This window comes from Astatotilapia calliptera, chromosome 20 (assembly GCF_900246225.1).
Source record: "Astatotilapia calliptera chromosome 20, fAstCal1.2, whole genome shotgun sequence".
NCBI lineage: Eukaryota > Metazoa > Chordata > Actinopteri > Cichliformes > Cichlidae > Astatotilapia > Astatotilapia calliptera.
In genome coordinates, this window is record NC_039321.1 from 3,425,237 (window position 1) to 3,452,975 (window position 27,739).

Genomic DNA, 27,739 nt, shown 5'->3' on the forward strand with positions numbered 1-27,739 from the left:
CCGGGCTTATTTATTAAATCCATTTAAATTTCTGATGGTTTTTCAGATTAATAACCACTTGTACAAATTTAGTCTTTTTTCAGTCCTAGCTTGGTTAACTTGCCTTGTTCTGATTTATTTCCACATGTTTAGGTCTTAGGTTTTGGGGGGTTGTTTAGGATTTTTCTAGTTTATTTAGATTTATCAACTAAATAATGAATTTATATTTATATCACTGTGGATTTGTTGATGTTTATTTGGTTTACTGATGTTATCTTTAACCTCTGACCTGACCTCTTGGTGAGCGACTCTCTGTTTGTGTTTAAATAACTAAGTGCACATGCATCTGTTTAGTCTCCAGCCAATGTGGAGAAAGCTCTGCGTCTCTTCAGCCAGCTGCTGAACAACAAGATGTTCCTGCTGACCTTCATCCACACGCTGGAGGCTCAGAGGTCGTTCTCCATGAGAGACAGGGGGAACGTGGCCTCCCTGCTCATGGCTGCTCTGCAGGTATCTGTCACAGTGCTACAGCCTGCTAATTATGCTGGTTACTACACCTGTAGTGATAGCAGTAGAGGCTTGTAAACCTATTATGAGTTAAAAAAAATGTAAATAATTGCTGAGCGGTTTAAGTCTTTGTCTTTGCCTCTTCAGGGTCGGATGGAATATGCTACAGTGGTGTTAAAACAGCTGCTGGCCGACCTGATTGAGAAAAACCTGGAGAACAGAAACCATCCCAAACTGCTGCTGAGGAGGTGCGTTCCCTGCTGTTCACTTTAAGTTTGACTGTTTTCAGTGTGAGTGGGTGGTCACACCTGGAATATTAAAGCTGATCTGCTGAATGAATCCACGTCTGGCTGATTAACAGCCTGCACTGAATGTGTCGCATCCCATGTCTAAGAGCTACTTCAGAATAAAAGTCCTTGTTTATGAAGCCGGTGTAGCAGCCCTGTCTTTCCTCCTTCAACCCCCAAATCCCTGCCTCCTGCTCTCTAACTGACCTCATTAAGCTCTTCCTGTCCAATTTGATGTGACCAATCAGGAAAGAGCAGGAGTTAATGTTTTCACTAATGACCTCCGACCTGTATATATGTGTTTAGGACCGAGTCTGTTGCTGAGAAGATGCTGACGAACTGGTTCACTTTCCTCCTCCATCGATTCCTCAAGGTACACCATCCTCTCTGCTTTTTCCTTCCTTCCTTCCTACCTTTCCTCCTGCTCCCCCTAATTGACCTCATTAAAGTCTGCCTCTCAACTCTGAGCGTGACCAATCAGATCAGAGCTGCAGCTAATTTATTCATAGGGAATGAAGGGGATTGGCTTAAATCCCCCTGATGAGTTTTGAGGATTAAACTGTAGTAATAAACCTGGCTTTCCTCCTTCTCTTCTTTCCTCCTTTTAAAAAAAAAATCTCCCCTCCTTCCCTTCATTCCCTCCCCTCTTCCTGTCCTTCAGGAGTGTGCGGGCGAGCCTCTCTTCATGCTGTATTGTGCCATAAAGCAGCAGATGGAGAAGGGACCGATTGACGCCATCACCGGAGAAGCTCGTTATTCTCTCAGTGAAGACAAACTCATCCGACAGCAGATCGACTACAAACAGCTGGTAACGCACACGCGCACCCACACCAACCAAAATTAAATACAGCAGTTTGAGCTGTGACTGAGTGCAGCTGCGGTGAGAATAGACTGCTGGTTTCACCATATTTTGGTAGTTTTGTTTATTAGTTATAAACCACATTTCCAGCCTTAGCTTTGTCAAGTCATTCCTAGAGAAATTTGATGAAATAAAGCACACGGCCGTTTAAAAAAGACAAAAAACGCTACATATTTATTCACATTACTTTCCAGTGTAAAGATTTGCGGCTAAGGACATGTAAGCTTCAATCATACATCATCTTCACTGCAGTAACCCAAGTCCTCGTGGCCCATTGACGGCTAAATGCTAAACATAACAGCGTGTCCATAATAACACATTATACTGGAAACAAACTGGGTAATTGATTTTTGACTTGACCTAAACTAACTTCCCAAAAAAGCCATCTATTAAAAATATGCAATGACAAATGGAAATAATTAAATTTGTTAAAAAATCTTCTGTAGATATTTATGATTTTTTTAAATGAATTCATTCATTTAGATGCCTTGAATAATGAAGTGAAGCTCTAATGTGATGTTACCTCCATTAAATCTTTGTTTTATTGACAGGCACCTTCTGTATCATTGCCCAACAGAAAGGTTTTAAATGACAGCACGCCATGTCGGGGGTTTTTCAGTGAATAGCAGTGTTGAAATATGCAGTATAAGTTTATGCTATAGCAGCACGTTTAAGCCAGAGCTCTCAATCTGTCAGCTGTCTTGCTTGTTTGTTCCCTCCACGTTTACCCAAGGTCAATAATTTGTGTTAATTTAACTAATTTAGACTTAATCTGTTAATAAAAATCAATTTCATAGAAAACAAATGCAATTTTTGTAATTGATAACCTCAAAACAAACATTTATATCGCTAAATGAGGCAGTGCTTTCCAGAACAGTCTGTGTTACTCTTTAATTGCGTGCTATACGATATAGCTGAGTAGTGTGTGAGTGTATGAGTACAATATGTTTCTTATTTTATTTGAAATACACAGCTGGCTACTGACTTGTTCCCCATAATTTTACAGCAGGAACCAGCAGTGTTTTATTGGTACCTGATTCATACAATAAACTCACCCTGTAAATTGCAGGCTCCCTTATAACGTGTTACAGATGAGTCCTTTAACTCACCACAAAGTGGATTTTGTTGCGTTCACTGTATCCATAGCAACAAGCATCATTGAAGCACAGAAGCAGGATGTTTACGACCACTCGGCGTTGTTTTCTGTCGGGGGTCTGCGGCGAATGAAAGTTCAGTGTTTGACACACCAGCTGGGGATTATTATAAATTATGTAAAGGGCGTGTGTGTGTGTGTGTGTGTGTGTGTGGGGGGGGGGGGGGGGGGTGGGGGGGGTGGGGAGCATGTTAAGTCAGTGAGGGTCCTCGAAAAGACTGTGTGTGTGTGTGTGTGTGTGTGTGTGTGTGTGTGTGTGTGTGTGTGTGTGTGTGTGTGTGTGGTTAAAAATATCCAATTTAACAGCCCGTGACGTTTTCCTCGCTGTGACAACACTGTGGTAAACACACAAGCAGCAGCTTAATAAAGTTTGGTGCAGACAGATGAGTCTCTGCTTTCTCTCTCGCCGTCTCAGACGCTGATGTGCATCCCCCCTGAGGGTGAAGTTGGGACTGAGGTGCCAGTGAAGGTGCTGAACTGCGACACAGTCACTCAGGTCAAAGACAAACTGCTGGACGCTGTTTACAAAGGAATCCCATACTCGCAGAGACCTCAGGCCGACGACATGGACTTGGGTAACTACTGACAGATATCCTACTTCAAGAAAAGGCGCAGACAGTATAAAACATGGATGCAGCTTTTCATCTGCAAAGTGCATTCTTTCTAATAGCCTGCAGGGGGCGACTCCACTGGATGCAGATAGAAGTATTGCTGTTTCAAAGTTGTCACTCAGTGTATGGCCTCCGTGCTGTTTCAAAGCCTAATTAAATAGAACATGAGATTATTTTGGTAATAATGGTCGTTACCGGAGTCACAAAGGTGGCTACAGTCGGGTACGTTCACTGGTTTATAACTTATGAAAGGACTTCGCTAACCAATGGATGACATCTCTGTGGCTGTGATGTGATTTTTACATAAACTTTGGATTAGCTCAGAAAATATTTTCTTGTTTAACAGCATAACATCTACAAGTCAATGTTGTTTTTCTAGTTTTTGAGACATAATTGCAATTGCTATATGTAAGACGCTACTGTTACTCAGTGAGTTTAACGTCACCATCACCACTCAGGTCCTGTCTTCAGCATGATGGGGTTTAATGTCCCCAACAACCCGCCAGCTGCTAGTTAGTCCCCAGTTACACAGGACTAAAGACCAGTTGGCAACTCCCTGGCAACCACTGTGGCTAGATAAAAATGTTTCCTTAACTGGTTGGCAAGCGGTTGGAGTTGCTGGTACTAAACAGGCAAAACTGGTGGCAACCGCAATGCAAACCAGAAAGAGGAAGCGTTAGCCTTCAGAGTAAAAGTTCCATCTTTTAAAATGGACTGTTACAGTTACACAGCACTACTTTTACTTCTGTTCCAGTTTGTATTGCACCTTTCACAGTTTTTCTGCATCTCAGCAAGTAGTTGAGCGATAATTTTATACAAGTTGCCTGCAGCAGTTGCTAGAAACCACAACCACTGTGGCTGGTTTTACCTAGAGACAGCACTGCTTACAAACCAGTCGGGGGATGCTAATTTATCCCTAGTGGGGGAAAAATAAAAAACCCTGTACCACCGAGTAAACAGTCACTACGCATGTGAGTTCTTGGTAAATGCATCTTCTGAGACACACAACACCTGCAAAATATACTTGTGTATCTAATAATTGTATTAAATTAGGTGAATACATGTATGAATGACAAAATGAGGAGAATAGGTCCCCATTCATCAGAATTTCAGTAAATAATAAAATGTCAGTAAAAATAAATCAGTTACATACTCCAGCAGAGAGTCGTCAAACTTAAGCCCAGTTCATTTAAAACACGACTGCAGTTCGGGGTTGGGTGGACAGTTCTCTGATCCTTTGTCTGTGCTCGTGATGTCAGAGTGGCGTCAGGGTCGGCTCACAAGGATCATCCTGCAGGACGAAGACGTGACAACTAAGATAGAGAGCGACTGGAAGAGACTCAACACGCTGGCGCACTACCAGGTACAGACGTGCATTTACTGCAGAGATCACCTGAAAGTTTGTTTGTTAGCAGTTTCATCCACATGAAACCTTTTAGTAAGAATATAATATTTTCTCCACATTTGAAACATTTTCAGTAAAGAAACTTTTAACTGTTTATCTTGTCTAGTTGACATAAATACCATTTATTATTATTTTCCCTATTTTTTATTCCTTTCTTTGTTCTTGTCCCACAGTGCTTTAATTCCCCTCTTCCCTTCACTCCTTGTATGTATTTAGTCTGTGTTTCTGTCCTCGGTCTGTCGGCTGATTTGGATTTCTGTACAGCCTACACCGTAACCTGCACAAGTGGCTGATGCTGCTGCCGCCAGTCACTTGTGTGCACGATGGAGACAAATAAAATGTTAGGAGAGTGGTATTCACACGTTTTTCCCAAACACTCCAGCAAAAAGTATCCTGAACATCACAGCTGGAATCAATGGTGCTTAACAGACCAATCACAATTGTCGAGAGCTTTAAAAGTGCAGTTACATTTCTACCAGCAGCAGGTCGGGTTATGTCTCCACTATACAGTAAAAAGGAAGGTAGTGTTCATATTTCCACTCCTGATTTTAGCACCATTGTGTTAATAACTGAAGACCTTATGTAAGATTACATATAAGTCTTTCATTAATAGCTTAGTGGAATTCCTGACTTTTGCACACTAATGGGAAACATTGCTTTGTTACAGAAACCAGCCGAACATGTTGTTTGGTGAAAAGAACAGATGTTTTACTTGAAGAAGTCAATAAATCTTCTCAGTTTTCTTTCACAAATACAAGAAAGAATTGAAAATTAGACAGTTTGAAACTACTGACAACCACAAGCCAAACCTTTGAACCCAGACAGCACCAAAGCTTTGATTTACGTAACATTATCCAGGAAAACTCTTATATTTAACATAATGTAATGGAACATACTATATAGTTTAAGGAAACATAAAATTCTATTGCATGAAGTATTGTGATATAGTGTAACATAATGTAATCTAATATACATACAGTATAAGATCATTTTGAGGATTAAGAAGACTGTTGAAGATGTAATAGAATGAAAGAATGGTCTAATGTAAGTATACAGTCAGTCCACTTCATAATACTTAAACGGCACTCGTAAAATGACTGTGCAGCTGCAGATTGAAAACATTTCCTCTTGCCGATTTATTAAAATCTCAGCGGCCTGTGCACCCTCGCTCTCTGTTTGAGCTCCGAGCAAGTTCGTGTTCTTCATCAGCTCCTGCAGCGGCACGTGTGGATTTTATCAAGATTGTGGACGGGATAAGAATCGACTGGCTGAACGGATAATTAGTCAGCTGATTGATGGAGCGATTGGCTGACTAACTGATGTTTCACTGTGCATTGCTAGGTAACAGACGGCTCCGTGGTGGCGCTCGTCCAGAAGCAGGTTTCTGCCTACAACATCGCCAACTCCTTCACCTTCACCAGATCGCTGAGCAGATACGGTACTGAGCGCGCTCGCTCACACACACACACACACACACACACACACACAGTTATTAGGTTTTCTTGCTGGCCAGTTCTGCATCGTGTTTTATTGGCAGGGTTAATGGTTTCCAGACTTTTCATATATCAAATGCATCATTCTGGTTTATTTCACCTGACTGTATTTCCCGTTTCTATTACCTCCTCATAGGTCATGCAAACTTTTCATTCTCTACCACATTGCACATATTTCAAGAAATGGAGGAAAGTTTAATTTAGCAACAGTCCAAACATTTTTTTAACTGCAATTTAACATTTGCTGTACTGCCTGTACACGCTGCAGAAATGCCAGCATATCTGTTTTTAACAAACCTGAGGTAGCCTGGAGTCCTTCAAGTTTCAAGGTTATCATGACTGCCAATGGCATCGCCCGCTTGGACTGAATCCGCCACAGTATTAACACTGTGGTGGACTGCTGGCTCTAAAAGCAGCTCAGTGCATCCATTCAATTTGCTTATAAATCAAAGTAATGAGGGTTTGAAACGTCTTCACAAACTTAAAGAATGCTTTATGCTTCCGCCTTCTTCTGGTTTTTAAACTCGTACCATGATCTGGATTACTGGTAACCTGTACGGACAACCCAACCTCTACAGGAAGTCTCTCTCTTTTGTGTTTGAGCACAGCAGGAACTAGCAACTATCAAAGTTAGAAGAACGGCGTTTTTAGTCTTTAGTCTTTTGATATGAGTATACGGTGATTGATTTAGACAGTGTGGCAACACCATCAATCACCATCTTCAAACATGTTTTTAGGAAACAGTTGGCTCCAAAACTGGAAGCAAACACAGAGGATTGGACCGACAGTGAAGTGACAGAGAAAATCTAACACGATATTCACTCATCAAAATGAATTTTTTGTTCTCATGTCTTCTCAGCTTGCTACCTTCAGTGTCTGCCCACAGCTAGTTAACGTGAAGAGGAAATAAATGTATTTAACACGTCTGAGAGTCACAATAACTTTGGAGGTGGAAAGTAAAAGTTAGCACAACTCACTGAGACGCTACAGACGAATTAATGGGGAACACAGCAGTCAGAAATAATAATAATCTGAGATTGATTTAATCCATAACACTTGCGAGATTACAGCGTTTACATTCCGTTGGTGAAAATAAATTTTACACAGATGTATTTTTGAGGGCGTTACAAGTTATACAGATGTGGTTTGTTGGAAGTTATGCACAATGACTGTTTACCTTTATAGCTATAGCAGCTGTGTGGAAAACAGTGAAAGTTTAGTTTATATCCAGGCCAGATGTTGTTGTTCAGTTCTCACCATTAAAGCACAGTATTGACTCACAAAATCAGTGTTCAGCCTCTTCTTTTCTAACCAGATGACTAATCAGGAACATCTTTCTCTCTGTTTGTGCCATCAGAGTCTTTACTGAGAACATCCAGCAGTCCCGACAGCCTGAGATCCAGAGCTCCAATGATCACCCCAGACCAGGAAACTGGTAATATGGCAGCAGATATACTCAGATATAGTAACTTTCTTTACATTAGGATACATCTGTGGTGTTTTCATGTGTTAGACCTTTAAGTTTGTTTCAAAGATGCTGTGAAAGATGAACAGGATTCATTGCTTGTGTTGAGACAGCATTACATTTAACTTCTGTGACAGCACAGTCATGATCTTTGATATACTTGGACGTTTTGTCTATCTCAGACAAAAACTCTGCCAAGAAAAAGGAAATTATATTATCTAGATACCAAAAATGATAATATTGGAGTTCTATAGTTAATGAATAACACCTGAAATAAAGTTTGACACAGGGTACCTACAGAGTGATGCCAGTTTTTGGCAAATTTGCAGGTAATTGCTTCAAATAAATTGATAATAAACCAAAGAAAGGAGTAAAACTGAGACTTCTGTGGCTTCTGGAAAACTGGGATTGGTAATCGAGCCTTTGTGTCTTTCCAGGAACTAAACTGTGGCACCTGGTGAAAAATCATGAGCACAGCGACCAGAGAGAAGGAGACCGTGGCAGCAAGATGGTTTCTGAAATCTACCTGACCAGACTTCTAGCAACCAAGGTAGCTCAAACAAAACAGCACAAGCCTTCACAGATGTCAGTGTGGGGCTTAAGATTAAAGTTACAGTAATGCCTTAAAGTATGGCTGTAATAATCATCTTCATTGTACGCAGAGACTGTAGTTTCAGAAGATGTACATTTTGTATATTATAATCTAGTTTAATTAAAATAGGTAAAATGTTAATTTTAACCTTCTGAATTTGTCCAATGTTTCTGGTTAATGATCTTTTTTTTCTATTATCGAATTTTTAAATATTTAAACCTTTGTTTTGGTCCTCGCACCAACAGGGGACGCTGCAGAAGTTTGTGGATGACCTGTTTGAGACTGTGTTTAGCACCGCCCATCGTGGCTCTGCACTCCCATTGGCCATAAAATACATGTTCGACTTCTTAGACGAGCAGGCCGACAAACGACAGATAACTGACCCAGACGTCCGACACACCTGGAAGAGCAACTGGTGAGAGAAAGTTGCTCAAGAATGTGGATTTTAAAAAAATTATAAGGTAAAGTCACAGCTGTTTAAATGTTTTTTTAAAAACATCTCTTTTCTCTGTTCTTGCAGCCTTCCTCTCAGGTTCTGGGTGAATGTTATTAAGAATCCTCAGTTTGTGTTCGACATCCACAAGAGCAGCATCACCGACGCTTGCTTGTCAGTCGTCGCTCAGACCTTCATGGATTCCTGCTCGACGTCTGAACATCGGCTCGGCAAAGACTCTCCATCCAACAAACTGCTCTACGCGAAGGACATCCCCAACTACAAGAGCTGGGTGGAAAGGTAGATAGCACGCTAACTTATTAACTAATACATCCTGTGTAAAGCAAGTATCTAACGTGCTAATTAATTTATATATTTAAGAAAAATAAATGAGTGAGCTGGGTTTAGGTGTAAATAACCAGTTAACTAACCTGCTAATATTAGCTGATGCCCTATGACAAGAAAGTGACTGATCAATATAACCTGTCAGAATTAATATGTTAAAGTAGCTACTACAGCTTAATTTACATTCTGAAGAGCAGAACTGTAGAAAGAAAGAAAGAAGAAAGGCTTGCAGAGACTGAGACTCTTGCCTTATTAGAATAATAGTATGGGGTCATAATCACATTAATTAGTGCTGATGATTAATAAGGCCTGCTCATGCAAAATGTAAAAATATTACACCATTAGAGCTGGCGACTTGGGTAATTATCCTGGTAAATTAACCCAAAAGCTACACATTAACTTGCTGATGCAGTTAAAGTCTGAAGTTAGTCACCACAGCTAACTTTGTCTGTGTCCTTCAGGTATTACAGGGATATAGCCAAGATGCCTAGCATCAGCGATCAGGACATGGACGCATACCTGGTGGAGCAGTCCCGACTCCACGGAAATGAGTTCAACACACTGAGTGCACTCAGCGAGCTCTACTTCTACATCAACAAGTACAAGGAAGAGGTGAGTGAGTTAGTAACTTTGAGGTTTGACATTGGCATTCGCTACATGACTGATGTTGTAAAAGCAACTAACACGACCTTCCAGTTCTTTGGTTCCCCTTAAGACTTGCCTCATCAACTTACCTTACATGGCAGTAAAATAATAAATCAGCTAGTCATCCAACCCTGACCTTGAGCAAGACGATCCTTTCCCACATCCTCTGAACCACTCGTAGCACCTCTATCAAAATAACATTTTCACTGATGCACGAACAAGTTTGTTTATATCAGGGACATGAAGCAATACCCTTAGCTGATATCATTTCTTCTGTTTTTCCCGCATGTGCAGATCCTAACAGCACTGGACCGGGATGGGTACTGTCGCAAACACAAACTGAGGCACAAACTGGAGCAAGCCATCAATCTGATGTCTGGAAGCAGCTGAGAGAAGGGGAAGGATGAATGGACTGATGGATTGATGGATGGGGGGGGGGGGGGGGCGTGGGAAGATGAATGGGGGAGGGGGAAATGAGGGCATTTGGTTTTTCTGAACTGTTTAAACAGTCAGCCGAACTGCTCCATGTTGGACCGAACTGACAGCCGCAGCTCCAGTTGCATTAGCAATCAATCTATCAGTAATTTATTTGTCAGTTGATGGATTGATTGACTTGAAGATCGACTGGCTGGGTGGGACCCCAACTACCTCCATTTGGTGGATTTTTGGGGTGGAAAATTGATTTCCAAACCGATGCGGATACATTTACTATGGAACTTTGAGTCATTTGGGGGCAAAAAATAACCCTTCTAGATGCATCTGTCGGTTTGGATTTGATTTTACTGCAAGCAGGGATCAAACAAAGGGGATGTAGCTGTGGGCTAAAGACTGTGTCACGTTTCTCCGAACAGTGGATGTGACGTGAGAACAAAGTGACCTGACTTCAGCTTGCTTCGGAACTTAACAGGTGCTTGGTTGAAAGGTCGGATCAAGTTTCCATGAAAGCTACAGACTACACTTTGAAAAGCTTGTTCTGTCTGAAGGATCAAGAAACTACGCCTATGGTCAGACAGTCACAGGAAAAACACAACAGGCTGGATTGAACTTTAAGAGCCTCATCATAATCTGAACAAGTCCAGGGCTAAGTCAAGGCCTACCACAGAGGTTCAAAGCCTCTTTACTGATGTCGTAACTTTGGACCACTTATCCTCAACCATACCCTTAGCATTGTCTGGAAGAATCCACTGTAAGGAAGTCAGGTCAGAACTTGAGGCTGGAAGCGACAAAGTCAAGTCACCGATTTGGAATATCTGACCCTACCGTGGACTTTTTTGGATTCAGTTGGTTGTTTTAAGCTTTAATGAAGAAGACGAAAGCAAATAAACTAAATGTCCAATAAACCGATGGCTTGACCTTAACTTGAAATCACTGGATGCTAAGAGGATTTGGACATAGAGTAATAAGGACTCTGAAGGGAGATGATATAACTTGACCTTGGACTTGTTCGGCCAAGCCTCGTCAGGATCTAAATGTTTCTAAGTTGCTGTTTAAATAACCACTCGATTCTCTGGACAATCACTCTATACCACAGCACACTGAGCCCGATGCCTACTGACAGACCAGTACCTGTGTCCATAACCGTTTCCCGTCCTCCCTCTTTTCTTCACAGTCCATCAGAAGTTTACCTCCTAATTTTCCTCGTCCTACTCCTTCTCTACCTTCCTTTTCTTTCCTTCTTCGCTCTTTCTCCCCACCTTTGATTCCTGCTCGTCCTCGACCCTCGACCCTCCATCATTGGTCAGTCATGCTGGCCTCTGGCCATCCTACTGGCCAAGAAGACTCTTTAGTAATGTACTGCCCGACCAATCAAGACTGTGGAATTCGCCAGAATTGTGAATAATTTACTAGAAGTGAATATAAACGAATATAGCATTACGTTTTGAATACATTCCAGCACAGGCACACAGGCAAGGTCTGTAAATAAGTAGGTTGACTGTAGAATTTTTCAACAGAAAAAATCTCCAAAAGTGGAGTAACAGGCATTTTTCAGGCCCACAAGAACCTAGACGCTGGGGTCCTGGATACAAACTTTGACGTTTATTGGTGCAGCGCTTTATCGACAGACCTTGCACATACATATACAGCCATGCTTTACAGCACCATGCTAAACATGCCCAGGGGGAAATACTGTGCAGAGCTACAAGCCCAGTGCCATGTAAAGACCGGACCGGATCACATCAGAACTGGACCGGACTTGGACCAAATCCGGACTGAAAACAACCCGGAATAGAATTTTAGCCGGACCGGACTCAAGAACTCTTAAGACTTGTGGCCATAATTGTAAACAACAAAAAAAAGAAAGATAATAATGATGACAAAGTATAAAAAAAGAATACAAAAGAAAGGAAAAAAATATTGAAATGTTAACATGTAATAAGAACTTTGTGGATTTGACGGTATGGATTTTAAAGAGCTGAACTTGTATACTGAACGTTATGCTACATCAGAATCTGGAGGAAGAGCAAGAGCCAGGAGGCAGAGCGACGGTTCAAGCCAAACCAAGACCGTCCCCTCACCATCGGATCAGGCCCAGACCCAACCAAACTGGATTCAACTGGAGTCTGTTGTGTTAGAAGCTCTGTATGTGGAAGATGAGGAAACAAACTGAACTTTTTGGTGCTTATATTTGCCAAACTGGTTGTTTGTTTGAACAGATTTCCAGAGCGGCATTGGATGGAGGTTTGTCCTGAAGGTTTGGGTAGCGTTATAGGCAGCGCTTCAGATGGAGTCTGAGCTTTTGTTGCCTCATCCAGGGCTTTCACACACCTAAGTTCTAAAACCTTACAAGTAAAAATTATGCTCACGAAGAAGTTTGGAACTACTGCAACTCAGAAAAGCTCTGTGTGAAAAGCTCTTATTCTCTGTGTGAACGTCGGCCTTTCCAACATGGCAACAATGCACCCTTCAACCTCCCAGTCCCACCTGTGTGGTAGAACATTTTCACATCATGAAACTGGCTTGTAAATATTGCCCAAAGGTCAGTTTGGGATGTAGTTTGATTGCATAGGTATTTGGCCTTTTGAAAACTAAAAACACAAACTAACCTCTACTCAACAATGATTTGAGGCAGATTTTAATCTTCTAGTTCTGTCGAACTATATGACATCCAGCAAACAACTTGCACCAGAACTGGTCAGTCAAAACTAATGTTGTGTAAATGTGTGCCAGTGGAAGACTGGTATGTATTTTTTTGCTTTCCCCTTTTAAATAAGATGCAAACTGCTTCAGGGCCTTTCACGTTTAAGCTTCTAACAGGAACAAGATTTTAGGTCCTCAACTTTTTTGGTGTGTTTAAATATAGTTCAAAAACCAGAAAAGTTCTTGCATATTTCTGCCAACTTACAGCTGATTGCCAGAAAATGTCATTAATGTTAATGTATAAAAAAAATGTTTGATGAGAGGTTTGACTGAATGTAGACCGTAAAGTGTAGACCATTTTTATACACAAGAGGAAAACTAATAGGTAAAAAAAAGTTGTACACACACATGGTGTTTGTAGATTTAAATTGAGAATGAGAAATAACCCAGAAAGCATATCTTTAGCGTAAGATGGTGTCCAGGTTAGTAACCTGCAGGTTAGTCCTATATGCAAACCACAGAAAACCCGAAACATCAATGGTTTTACCAAGCTGTGAAAAAAAACTCAACGGGGTTGTCAAAACTTAAAGCCAGTTTTTTTGCGTGAAAATGTTCTTCCACCATGAAGCATCTGTCTTTTGGCTCTCTGCAATGCCATAGAGCAACCAAGCACCTTTTGTTTTTTCTTTCTTGCTGATGTTTCACTGTCGTTTGAATCTTTGGGGTCAAAAGGACCTGAGTGAGGGAGGGAGGATTGAGGAAAAGGAGGAAAGGGTCCTGATAAAAGACTGCCTTTAAGATGATTAATTGTAGAACAGGGAGGGAAGCCACTACCATACCAATACCACTGTTCACCAACCTGTATGTGTGTGTGTGTGTGTGTGTGTGTGTGTTTTCCTGCTGCTGCTGCAGTGGAAACTCAGCCATTAAATCACTGATCGTATCTGCAGCTCAATTAAAAATCTTTTTCTTTGTAGTTGCACCGTTTAAATCACCTGATCTGTATCTTTGATGCATTTGAAATCTCAAATCAGATCTCCAGTCTTTTTGTAAAAAAAATAATGAAAATCTCAGCTCACCCTTTAAACTCAAAGTCATCAAGAACAGATAAATCGGATATAATTCAGCGCATCGTGTTTGATCAGGCTTCACCTTTCTGTTGATGCGATGAGGTGGAGGAGAGAAGAAAACCAGCGAATACTGAAAAAAAAAAGGTGCTGGGCGATGCATATAAACTGTAGGGCAGGAGTAAACTCCCTCTGCATGCTGAAAAGTGAGGAAGAGGAGAAATTACTGTTGAACTGCAGAGAGAAGGGGTATTTTTGTGCCAAAAGGTGAAAAAGAAAACCTGAATTCCTTCAAATGTAAATAGGAGAAATAAATGTTAGAGTAACACGGGAGGTTGAGGATGAAAGCGGGAGGTCAGATTCTCTTTTTGCATGCTAAAGTGTGAGGAGGAAGGATGGAGGGAGATGCTGCCGGAATACTGAGAGGGAGGAGAGAGGGAGAATACTGATCAGGCCGAAAAAAGATGGAGGCAACGTCATCCATCAAACCGACTGGGGAAGGAAAGGTCTCTGAGAAGAAGAGGAGGCAAAAACGCTCCATGCTCATTTCAGTTACTCGTGCGAACGTAAAGTTCATTATAGAGAGAAATCAGAGGATGGAAGGTAAAAGTTTTAGGGGCAGGAATGACTAAAGGTGTGCAGGGGCAAATACTAAAGACTGTTTCTGTTATACCTGCATTCCTAGTGTCATGGCAATAGTTGCATAACATGAATCTGTTTTTAGCATTGGTGCCAATGTAGCTTTTTTATGTTAGCATGAACATTAAACAGCACAAGATGTGACTTTAAAATTATAGCTTTTTAGTTTTATGCTGTTTAATGAGATACCCTCAAATTACCAGAACTGACCAGACCATCATCTCAGCAGCTCAGCCCCCCTCTGCTGATCATACTTACACGTGGATAAACAAATGAGCGATTGGCTAGCTAGCATGTCAAGAGCTGGCAGTTTGTAGCACGCTAATTACATGTTGCATTTTCGTCTGGGCAAGGACTGGTTTGTGGCAGAGACATTACAAGAAATCTCCTGCAAAAAGTCCTGAAAAGATCAGCTGTTGATTGGCACTTTCGGATCAATGAGCCTATCAACAGCCACACTATGATAACTATGATAACTACTTACTGTAGCAGAAAGGCTGGATCTACTTAAAGCAGTTTTTACAGATTTAAGTTGTGGTTCCCTGCATGTAGTTTTTATGCTGTCATAGGAATTAATGGTGGGACTGTCTCCACGTTTAATTTAGGGGCTTCAACATAATTGCCTATAGGAGTTTCCAAGATGGCTGTCACAACTTGCTTCTAGAAGGAGTTTTCTTGTGGTTGAGTAGTTCGCCAATTTGTATTTCTTTGTTGTTTGTCCAGAAAAAACAATCCTCATGCTAATTGCAGATATTAAGCTGAGTTGCTATGATTAAAAATTCCTATTGGTAGCCTTAAATTGTGGCAACGAAAATAACAGATTTATTTTACATCATGCATTCATGAATTGCCATGAGACTGAGCTCATGATTTTATTTCCAGATGTTCCATTTGCACCAAGGCCAATATTCCACTTTTCTTTGATACCTGAATCCTGCTTTTAGTTGGGCAAACCAACGAATGGTAATGGAAGCATTTCGTCCATGAAGCTCGGGCTCGTCAGATGTAGTGACACTCTTTCCTGGTGCAGCACTGAACGCATCTCACAAACTCCTGAGAGGTTCCATCTGATGTCAGCCGCCAACAGACTTCGATACAACGAATACTAGCAAATAAAGTGAATAGGAAAAGAAAACCTTTACAATCAAGTTTAAATTCAGCTGGGATAAAACGATGCTTGGGTGGGTTTCCACTGTGGTAGCAAGAATGTGTGTGTGTACATTTTAACATCATGTCCATCCTCTGAACACACACGTGCACCTGGGAGGAGGCAACAGAGACTGAAGGAGAGCGAAGTTAAATTCCTGTGACAACAAAACAAAAAACAGATTGATTTACACCCTGTTTTACGTGCATCCATCCACACACACACACACACACAACTCAGCGTTTTTAACATTCTCCAGTGGTGAGATATTTATTATTTTTGTTTTAATTTATTTTTTACAATGGGTTATATTTATTGTTGGAGGATGTAGACAGTTTTATTAGTTTGTACAGCGTTAAAGCAGAAGGAAGAGCCCAACAGCATCAGACGTTAATTGCGCACACACACACACATATACACACACACACACACACACACACACACACACACACACACACACACACACTTTAACAGGTCATAAAACAGTCCATGTGCAGCCTGGGAAACAGCCAGAACTGTTGGTCACACTTCATATTCATTCTTGCCATTTTAATTTTTTAACTCATTACTTGTTTCCTGCATTTATGTCCAGTTTAAGAGCAGTCAGAAACAGGACGTGTCGAAAAACATTGAGAAATGTGACAAATCGTTCTGGTTCAGTCGGTCATTTCCCATCGTGCACATAGTCAATTCATCAAATCCATTCGTCTGTCTGTTTCCTCTCAGCCTGGAGTTATTAACCAAGAAGGAGGCAGAGAGACTGATCAATTTTATTGATCAGAATCGCCCATCAGACTCACTTCACTCACATGGCGAACCGTCTGACGAGTTGTTGAATCGTTCGACTCCTTACCAGACGATGTTCTTAAGGAGTTTTAAAAGCAAAGAAGGGGTTGGGGAAAGACATCAGCAGGGAAATGGAGCTCTCCCACTGAAGATCAATTGACAAAAATACATTTAGTATAATGGTGTTGTTCTTATTTTTGACAGAAAATAAACAAGTTGATTTAATGTTTATCATTTTGTATTTTTTCTTAGGAATCTCTTATTTGAAACTAGTTGCTCCATTCATCGTATTCTTACTGTACACTAATCCCCCATTGGTTAAAAAATGGATTTTTCTATTTTTCTGTTATATTTCCATCCATTGTGTTATTTCGAAGAATTGGATTTGAAATCAGTGCTAGAAACTACAAAAATGTCCCCTTCAAACCTAATGAAGAGTTTATCGTCCATCTGTAATGGAATCAATACCCAATGAAGAGTTCGACATATTTATCAGATTCTTTGGAAACAATCAGGTGACCACGGAGAACAAATCCACCTTCATATTATGTATTGTTTATCATTTAGATGAATCTGACCATAATTCTTAACTTTCTGGGAAATCTCTTAACCAACAATTTATCATTAATGGTATCTTAAGATGCAAGTCACATTGTAAAGCTTTCATTGAATTCCTGTGGGAAAAAAATCCATTTTATACTAATGGTAGATTAAACTCAATGGTATAACTGCCATTAATAATCTGCGGGAGGTTCAGTAATCAGCAGCAGAAGTAGGTCAGAGAGTTTCCCTACAGAAAACTTGCACTGACCTCCCATTGGAAATCAATGGGAGCTGGCTGACCCCACCTCATTAGGCCCCTCCCACCCCTGCAGACTCCAGACAGACAGTTGGGTGACTGACAGACGAGTTGAGCCAACAGCGGATCCCAGCGGGCTTCATTGTACCATAGCAACAGCGAATCACTGGACTCCCCTCTGAGCTCAAACGGGGGGGTCAGATGTCTTTATTGTACCATAATATGATTATTATTACTACAGTTATAATTATTATTAATATTCTGAGCGGAGGCTTCTTGGTTGCTGTGCCATCAGGATCCACAGCATTCAAATAAATTTTATCTATAAGCACTTTCAGAATATAGTCCTGGATTTTAAACACACAGTCCAAAAGTCCTCGTCTGGGTCCCTGAACCACCAGTCGAGAAGCGCCGCTCACACTGGATCTTGTGTCTTAGTTCAGGATCTGATTGTTCATTCAGGCGGTGTTTGGGGTGCTGCGAGCGTTGGATCATGAGGCTTCACCAAGCAAACTTTGATAAATCCCTGTCATTATTTATTAGGAAGCTGACGGTGAATCTAGTTTATGAATCACGGCCGGATGCCACATATTATTATGACTAAAATTTGGTAGAGCTGCAATTTTTGAAGTTCAATAGCAGCTGTCTCATGATAATTATAAAAAGATATAATCAAAAATGCAAGATGTTTATTGTACAGGGCATGGCTGTCAGCATGACTGTAGATGTCATGTATAGCTCTTTTTTAGATATATAATAAATATATAACCTAAAAAAACAGGTGACCATGCGCGACAGTCCAAAAATCACATTATTTCATTAGTAATTACACATAAATGTAAGATTTAAACATTTTACTTTTACAAAATAAAAACATTCCCTTTTAACCATCTGCCACAAACAAATTAATACTTTTTGTCCTCCACCATTATACTCATTTTTTTCAGTTTTGGCTGGAAATAACCTGTCACAAAAACCAATGATAGGCTTCTTTCAGTATTTATGTGTTATGTTTTTAGATTTTCACAAACTGTCACAACTTTCAAGCAATCCTGAACTTTTCTGCTAATTTCTTACATGTTTACAACATTCAGATTAACTGCTAATTGAGGCACCTAAAACTTTACTGTACAACTAAACGCCGCGTCAGTCGTGTGCTGAGGGAAACGTATTTGTCCAATGAAATTGCGATTGCAATATCTTCTCACTTAGTTTGCTGTTTTTTATAGCTTGAAGTTCCTGTTTTGGTCCACTGTGTGGTTAGGTTTAGAATAGGATCATGGTTTGGGTTTAATCCTGTCACGATGTTAAGCGCATTAAAAATGTCTCCATTTCTAAATTACCCAAATAACTGCCCAGTCAGTAACTGTAGAGCTCATGAAACCCAGTGAGGGCTTCTGCTTGGAGGTGGCTTAAAGCAAAATCCAAGTTGTAGTGCGAGAAATCTAAAAAATGTAGTAAGAAGGATAGTTTGATGTCGTCTTTGTTGTGAAAATTAAAAGAACAAACAAAAGGATTTATCATGTTGCCTTATCAGCATTTATCACCTGTTTATATTATTTCCAGCCTCAACAAACCTTCTGTACAATCATTCCAGACCAGTTTCCTTTAGAAATGTTTTCCCATCAAACACAAAGAAAATGGTATTGAAAGTATCCACACACAGTCTCGGTTGTAGCTTGACTGAAGTGAGGAGATGAATTATTTCAAATGCAGGGATAAAATCCTGCAATGCAATTTTCAGAATAAATGAATAAAAACAGAAAAATAGAAGATATGAAACCAAATGTAACAAAACACACAAAATACTATAAACATATCTCTTCAGCAGGTCTTTACATTTTCTCATAACCAGCTGACCTTCTTTTCATATGCAACACAAAGAATGTGTGAAACTACGAAACCCACCATCGAAGCCTCCTGATCTGCCGCCAGCAGCTCTGCAGCGCTGCCGTTCATCTCTCTGCCTGGAAAAACAGTTTTTGTTCTGTTTGAAAACTAAAAACGCAGAAATACATGTCGCCTTGATGCAGCGCTTTCCAGGATGTATTCAGGGCCCATTTTTTGAGACCATTTGCCATTGCCTTGTTTTTATTTGTCATTTTTGCTGAATTAAAATGTAATGATGACGATGATGATGAATCTTCATGTAATAGCCTGTGTCAGTTTTTATATCATTGCCATTGCCTTCTGCTGAGTTTGTATATTTGTGTGATTTCACTAAAGTGTAATGGAAAAGTTGAACTGAAGTTTGGTGTTTCTTCTGGTTCTGCTCGGGGGGACGGAGTGTATATAGTGTGGAAACATCAAAAACAACGTCCAAATCCATAAAGTAGTGACAGAAACGGCGTTCAGTTTCTGTGAAGGTACAGTCACATTTGTGTCGGTGCCAGTTCCTCACACATCAGACAATTTTCTGCTCATTTGTGAGATGACTCCAGGGTCACTCTCCCGCTGTGTCGGCGTCAACCCATCAAATACTGGCAAGGGTACAGGCTAATTAATGGAGAACAATGATCCAGGCTTTGCGGTGCTTATCAGCAGCAGCAAGAAAAGAGTCGTTATCGCAGGTTTTCATTATCAGGAAACACTCTTGATTAAAATCCGCCCGAGGCCGAGAGAGGGAATGAGAGAGATGGAGGGACGGAAAGAGAGCTGACAGCTTTGTCCAGTGATTTCATGAGATTTGAAAAGGTCAGCTTTGAGAAACAAACAGAATCAAGGAGAAGAAATTACAGCTTGGTTATTGATTATTGTTGTTTGTTGAAGAGCAAAAAGAGATTTATCTTTACGAGAGCCCTCGTTGATCAAACATATTCCCCAGCAGTAGTGAAGAGAGAGCTGAGCCAGAAAGCAAGCTTTTAATTTCATTTAGTTGTGCCCAGGAGCTCTGGGAAGTGACCGACAAAGCTCGCAGATACAAGTACCCAAAATTAGTTTCCTCCATAGGGTGGCTTGGGTCAAACAGATAGGCTGAGGAGCTCAGACATCCAGGGGGAATTCGGAGTGCGGTTGCTGCTCCTTGGTGTCGAAAGAAGCCAGATGAGGTGGTTCAGGCATCTAATCAGGATGCCTCCTGAGCACTTCCCCTTGGAGGTTTTCCCAACTCAGAGGAAACCCTTTGGTAGATGCAGGAGTCCCTGCCAAGAATATATATCTTATCTCTGAGGGAGCACCTCAGAAGAAATTAAAGTTGCAGAAACACTTAGTAGTATATACAAAAGCTTAGTTGATTGACTGATATAATTTGACTTGTGGCATCTGGATTCCAACAGGAGGAACTGGAAAACAATGCTGGAGAAAAGGATGCCCTGCTTTGCCAGAACCAACTTTGGGTAAGCTTTGGATGGATGTTCCTAACTGGATTCTTTCCTGCACCATAAAACAGAGTCTAAACTCTCATTTCCTTGGTATATAAAAGTATTTGTTATAAGAGGACAAAGGTATTTAAACATTAAGTAGTCTCCATTTAAGAAGTGACGTGAACAAGCAAATCAGGGAGTCAGAATGTACCTGAAAAATCTTAAAAAGCCCTGAATTCTGTTTGTTAAGGGACTTTGAAGTTATCACAGAAGTTCCTTGAGAAAGCACTGAGGGCCATTAACTTTTGATGCTTCGTCTCATGAACGTGGCCCGAGGACTTTATCTCTCAGGGTTGCTGCCCCTCACGTTCTCATGAATACCCATTCCCTCTCCAGGAATGAGAAAATGTTTAACTTCTGACTGTGACAAAGTGGAGAAGCAGTTGTAATTCTCTCCATTTGTCCCATATGTGTTTACCTTTTTTTTTGCACATTGTACACATTATTCTGTTTCTATGTATTTGCTATGATTTGCTATTTGTCAAGTAACATTGCTTCACTCACTATCCCGGGTTTGTTTGTGTAAGCGTTTTGTTGCCGGCAAATCAAACATTCTGCAAATTAAGACAAATACTAAGTTATGTTTCTTTATACTTTATTATGTTACAGATTAAGTCATTTGTTCATACTTACTCTGTTTGTCTTTTCAGTCATCATGAGTGTCAGGTGTGGGGAAACGCCCACTTGGCATTTCCTCATTTTAAAGTCCTGATCATGTCACACATGACATCATCAGGTCAAACCATGTGGAGGGGTTTCTTTTTCCAGAGAGATGCTTCCTTTTGTTTGTGTTAATGTTTAAAGGGATTTGTTGAATGTTTTTCCTTTTGTTAATACTGCCATTTAGTTGTGTAAATGTGCATATTAGAAGTGTGTAGAGGTTTTGTGTTTTTAGATTACCTGAGTAGAGTTTTAGATCCCTCAGTTGAGTGAGTGGTACTGGCTGGGCAATTGGAGGGAAATTGATGGCCCTATTTAAAGCCAGTCTCTACCAGATGCAGGAGAGAGGAGAGGTGAGCTGTGTCACCAGAGCCATGTTATGTTGAGTTTTGTTAAATGAATTGATTTGGGGAAAGTTTTGTTAAGTTATACATTAAATTAAGTTCACTGCAAATAAATTGCTCACCTTGGAAACCCAAAATGTCTGCATAGTCTGCTTCCCTACCACCTTCCTTGACGTTCGAGTGTGACTACTTCACACTGACACAAAAGTACATTTGGACTCAGTCTAAGAGGATAAAATAACCACTCATTTAAAGATCCAACTCTGTTATGATTTCATGAATTTGTTCAACAAAATACAACTGGGGGTTGGAGGGCTGTGATAGCAAGTACATTTTACACTTTGTTAGGAACTGAATTGGTAACGCTTATGTTTTCGTGGCCAGCTATTATATTCCTTTAAAGTCTCCATTATGTCCAGGGTCAGATTTGCTGGAGGCAATAAGGGGATTTCCCTGTGGTCTACATAGCTTTGCCTCTGCCTCTGGTTATTTTTATCCCTTAATTTTGCCCCCTACAGTATCCCTTTCACCAAGTGACTTTTAGTGCTGAAACCTTAAACAGACTGCAGTGTAAACTATGAAGAAAAGCAACATCAATTATGGTCTTTTGACCAAAAGCCTGCTGTCTATCTCTGTAAATGGACCGAGGGTGGCCTTCTTTGCTGTCTGCAGATTTGTAGAGAGAAGTAACACACTTCAACTGATCGCCGAAAGCAATGGTAGGAACGCAGAAAAAAAGGCAGTCATAAAAGTAAACGGTCCTTTTATTTTGACAAGTAAAGATGAAAAACTATTCACAGATCTGGACTATCACTAATGTCCTACACAATTTCTTTCCTCATCTATTTGGGTGAAAGCATGTTGTGCTGCTGCATCTTGAACTTACTTTAGATTAAATATTGAAGATGGCTCGCATGACCAAATGACACTAAGTGAAAGATGGATTCAATTCCGCAATGATGAAATAGCTTTTAACCTTTTGCATTATGCATGACTGCATCCCCTGTGTACATGCAAAGGAAACATCAGACTGAGAATATATATTTAATGTTATATATAGATATATAGATATAGACAGAGAGAGATAAAGTTCTGTAAATGCAGTGTTAAGTTCCAGACTTAATGTATTTGAAATTACTCTATAAACTTTGCATAGATATGGATTATTTTCATGAATGAAAGACATTTCATCCCATACCGGGTTTTAATTTTCAGAAATGTATCCTGATTATTTCAAGTCTGGACAAACTGTGCATGCAGTGATTCCAGTTCAACACTTTATTCATATTTATTTTATTTATTCTTGGAGTTCATTTTAGGTCCTGCTGATACATGCACTTCTAATTTTGGAAACGTAACTTTTTCTGTGTTTTGACCTTTATAGACGTTGTACACGGTGAGGGTTAGGGTCATAATCCCATCTGTTAATCCCTGATAATCTCATTTGCTTTTCCACTGTCATGTGGACAGGTTTTTTTTATATGAAAACAGGAAATACTTGCTTTAAAAGAAATACTCTGTACTTGTTGACAGATAAATAAAACTCACTACTTTTGTCCCCATAAATCTACACTCAGTAACAAGATTATTATTATTATTTCTAATATTTGTTTTAGTTGCTTTTTTTAAGGGTTTTTTTGTAGTGGGTGGACAAGCAGAAGGCCATACAATTGTGCCACTGCCAAAATCTTAGGCCATGACAGTATATGGGGTCAAAAAAGTCTTAAATCTCTTAACCCTCTCAAGGCAGGCGTTGCCGATTTGCAACAGTTAAAAACTAACAACCTGATTACCCCACATACATATTTTATGAGGGTTTTTTTTTACTCAGAAGTACCACTGCAGGACTTGGTTGTGCATTAGCAACAAAAACTTTAATTTGAGCCTGAGAGGATTAAATTTAACTTTGTAAACCTGCTTCCCATAGATCGCGATGATCTATGGGAATATAACAGTAAATACTAAATACTGAATATTATTGTGCATCATGTAGGATCGACATGTGCTTTGAGGTAGGAGCCAAAAAGGGTGTAGTTTGTGGGTGTGATCACCCGTGTGTACACCTGTGAGCATGGACGCGCTTGTATTTAAAAGGTTCCTTCATGTAATGATCTGCTAGAGGGTGTGGGGGGGCCACAGCCCCGTCCTCCTGGGCATGAAGCAGGTATGGAGGAGATCAAGACTCCAGACATCCAGAGGCCCCCAGAACACAAGAGACCAAGGAAGACCAACAGAGGGGCAGCCGCTCCACTATCCCAGGAAGAGCTGAGGAGAGTCCCAGATGAGGGCTCACTCAGCAGCCGCGGAGCAGAAGCCAGGGGGGTTGCAGTGCCCGTGAGCTCCGCCGGCAGCCAGCTGTGCCAGAGTGACCGAGCCCCAGGCCGAGAGGCCGAGGGCCCCCCACCTCCGAAGGGGCCCGAGCGAGCCCCAGGCTCCAGGCCCCGATAAGCAGTCACCAAGGAGTGAGCCGGTGTGTACCTGGACGCCCATCCCCAGACACAAAGAACCACCAACGCACCGATGTCTGAGGGAGTTCGCCACTGGCAAGGGAAGTGGTGGTAGGGGGAGATAGGCCTCCATACCTTGGAGGGCCTGAGATGTCCCCAGAGAGGTGGCGTCTGATACCCAACCTGACATATAGACACAGACATACAGGCACACACAGATACAAACATCCATTCCCACCCTCATGCTCTCATATGCAATTATTCAACACTCAACCAACGTGGAGACAGACATAAAGAGACGCTGTACACACGATCACACTCCCCAAGTGTACTCTAAGCCCCAGGTCTAGGTACCCTTGCCCCTGGAGGGGGAAACTGCACCCAGACCCAGGTAGTGTTACCCTCTTCCCTGGGGTGGAGTGAAGCAGACTGCCCCGACTCCGCAGCAGCAGGGAGGCCCCACATTCCAGACCCCAATTGGACAGCCAACTCCTCCTCCCAGCCTCTCTGCCCCACCAGGCAACAGAGAACGGGGGGGTGTGAAGACTCCAAACCTCCCTCCACCCGCTCATTGTAGTGTTGATGCATGTGTGTTCTAAGGTGCATTTAAAACCCAGGAGGGCATGGAGCTACCTGCCAGAGAGCAGCAGGTAAGCACATAGCCCCTCCTTTGACCCTGATTTTTACAATTAAGTCTTTTTGTAAACTGCAAACTTACATCAATCACTTGCCTCTGCCAGTGACTGTGAGACTGATCGCTCCAGTGTTTTCATACCAGGTAGGCGGGGCCAAATGTCAGCCTCTGTCAGGACTTCAGGCTTGTTATCATGACAAGCTGCAGTGGAGAAACAAATGAGCTTCAATAAAGCTTTGATTTGATTAAAGCTCAGTGTGTGTGTGTGTGTTTGTAAAGCCCTGAGTCAGATTGTGCTGCCAGTTAAGCAGCTGCTCAGTCAGCATCTACAGGTGTCTCTCACACACACACACACACACACACACACACACACACACACACACACACGTTGGTGCATATGTCTTTGTGAGAACCCTTGTTGACATAATGCATTCTTGGGTCCCCTGGTATTCCAAAATAAAAGTGTCTTTACATTAAAAACTGTTGTCTGACAATATCCATGCATGTCAACTTTTTCCTAACCACATCTTAAACACACACACACACAAAACAACTCACGTTCAAGTCTGTTAACTTTGAAAACTGTCCTTACTTTTTCTTTTTTTAAACAAATGTTCCCCTTTTTAAAAATGTCCTCTCGTTTACAGACGTCTCCTGTAACCACATATGTCCCCACAATGTCGTAAACTCCCATTGGTCCTCAGAAAGATAGTTGCACAAGCACATACACACCCACAGGGAGCCACTCTCCCAAATTAACCGTTAATCATAAATGGTAAAAAAACGTGCTGAGTCATGAGTTTCCCCTCTTCTTCTGCTGCTCCAAGCCTTGCACACACACACACACACACACACACACACACACACACACACACACACACACACACACACACACACACAGAGCATTGGTGGTCTAAGTAATCATTTCTTCCGTCAGTGTGTTTTCTTTTTCTGCTGATGTTTGTGGGAGTCCGCAGACGTTTAGATCAAAAAGTTGTATTGTGCAGCTTTTTTCCCTGATATATCGTGTGATTAAATTGTTGTATTTATTTTTTATTTCTTCCCGTCTGTGTAACATTCCAATATTCGTTTCTTTCCACAGAAGGACCACACGGATTGTGCTTGTTGTATGCAGTGCTGGGTAAGATGTCTGATCCACTACTGCGGATGTTCATGTTTAACGTGAAGCAGCTCAAAGTTTATTTCAAACAGGCTAAAATCACCAAGCTTACATTCATAATGCACAATCCACAAACCATTTAACAGTAAGAAAGTGGACTCATTCTGCCAAATGTTTGAAAGGAAGTTCTTCCATTTAAAGTGAAGCGCTTACTCGGACATTACAGTACCATCTGATCATTGGTGTTCACCTAACTAAAGACGAACATAGCTATCATCACATTACATATTGGTTTGTGAAATCCTTTTTTGAAGCCTTAAGATGCATGTTTTCGCCATCGCCATCAATGTGTTTTGAAAATGGGCTCAATAAGAAAGGGGCGGGTCTGAGTGTGAAACTGCACCCACACTCAGCGTTGATATTCCTCCTTTCTGATACTTAGAATGACCAAACTGTTTACAGACTGGGAGGTGAAGGTGCTCCAGGTGGGATTGAGAGACATCATTCATAATTGTGTTGAAAATTTTCTTAAATTATTAGCTGCAAAAAACTGAAAAACCTAATGAAATAACAGCATGGTTTTTAAAATGTTTTTTGGGTTTTTTTTTTATCTGATGCATGTGTAATCTCAATCTCGTGTAATTGCTTATTACTAGGGTAGCACGGTGGTGTGGTGATTAGCTGTTGCCTCAAAGCCAGAAGGTCCTGTGTTTGATTTCACCACTTGGTGATGATAGCTGTGATAGGCTGTAGCCCCCCGCTCCCCCGACAAGGATAAACAGAAGAGAATGGGTGGCTAGATGGCCAAAATTACTCAAATAAGTCAAAAACAGACATAAAATTACTTCCAAAAGATTTTTTTAAAGTGCCTGAAAAGAAAGGGAACTAAACTGGAGCAGTGAATGTCACGTACTGGAAGGAGAGATGTTTCTTAGAACTAATTTACCAGCTGACTATTCGACAAAACAGAAAACAATCACATATAAGTTAAGTATTAGCCAAAAACTATGTTGTGTGTATTTTTAATTCAGTTGAATTCCAATTAATTTTTATATTGCACCAAATCCCAACAACAGTTGCCTCAAAGCACTTTAATTTTTAAGGTAAAGACCCTACAATAATATAGAGAAAACCCCAACAATCAAACAACCCCCTATTAGCAAGCACTTGGCGACAGTGGGAAGGAAAAACGCCCTTTTAACAGAAAGAACCCCCTGGCAGAATGAGGCTCAGGGACCAGCAGACATCTGCCATGACCGTTTGGGGTGAAGAGAGGAAGACAAAACACACATATCTGCATCTACGTATCTCGTCAAACAGTTGCACACATTCCTAATTGGAAGCAAAACTGTTAACAGTGTCAGGCTCAACAAGAAATAATCACCTTGAGGTGACAGTTGTTATGATTTAGTGCTATATAAATAACAGATAATTAAATGAAATTGAATTGGAGCTTATGACCATACCATCTCCACGCCTGATCTCGCCTGGTTATTACTTGAATGGAGACCATCTGGGAATACCAGGTGCTGTATACAGCACAGTGGAGCAGTGGCTAGCTTCATTGGTTAGCTGGGTTCATATCCACCATTTGTCTGGGAACTTTCTGTGTTTTCCCCTGTGCCTACTTCGGTTCACTCCAGGTACTCTGGCTTCCTCCCACTGTACAATTATAAAATCTTCGTAAGTGTGAATGTTAGCATAAATGATTGTCTCTCTGTGTTAGACCTGTGCCAGGCTGGCGACCTGCCCAGGGTGTACCCCGCCTTTCGCCTTATTGTAGATGGTTTAGGCTCCAGTCCCCAAAACAGACTGGCAGCTGCCACTAGTTGGAACCCTGCCTGGTGGCTGGTGACACCTTAGGGCAGCGGTCCCCAACCCC

The 27,739-nt window shown here is 41.1% G+C and overlaps 1 protein-coding gene across 1 annotated transcript in view; it reads left to right on the forward strand.

Moving 5' to 3' along the window:
• The window catches only part of plxna3 (plexin A3), a 137,524-nt gene extending 127,323 nt beyond the window's left edge, over positions 1-10,201 (forward strand). Inside the window, exons 26-38 of the mRNA XM_026154649.1 lie at positions 334-489; positions 634-734; positions 1,080-1,146; positions 1,435-1,581; positions 3,201-3,360; positions 4,656-4,759; positions 6,143-6,239; positions 7,652-7,729; positions 8,197-8,309; positions 8,597-8,766; positions 8,872-9,084; positions 9,591-9,741; positions 10,069-10,201. Coding sequence (XP_026010434.1) covers positions 334-489; positions 634-734; positions 1,080-1,146; positions 1,435-1,581; positions 3,201-3,360; positions 4,656-4,759; positions 6,143-6,239; positions 7,652-7,729; positions 8,197-8,309; positions 8,597-8,766; positions 8,872-9,084; positions 9,591-9,741; positions 10,069-10,164 — 1,653 coding nt within the window. The 3' untranslated portion in view covers positions 10,165-10,201. The remainder of the gene's footprint in view (positions 1-333; positions 490-633; positions 735-1,079; positions 1,147-1,434; positions 1,582-3,200; positions 3,361-4,655; positions 4,760-6,142; positions 6,240-7,651; positions 7,730-8,196; positions 8,310-8,596; positions 8,767-8,871; positions 9,085-9,590; positions 9,742-10,068) is intronic.
• The last annotated feature ends 17,538 nt before the right edge of the window (positions 10,202-27,739 follow it).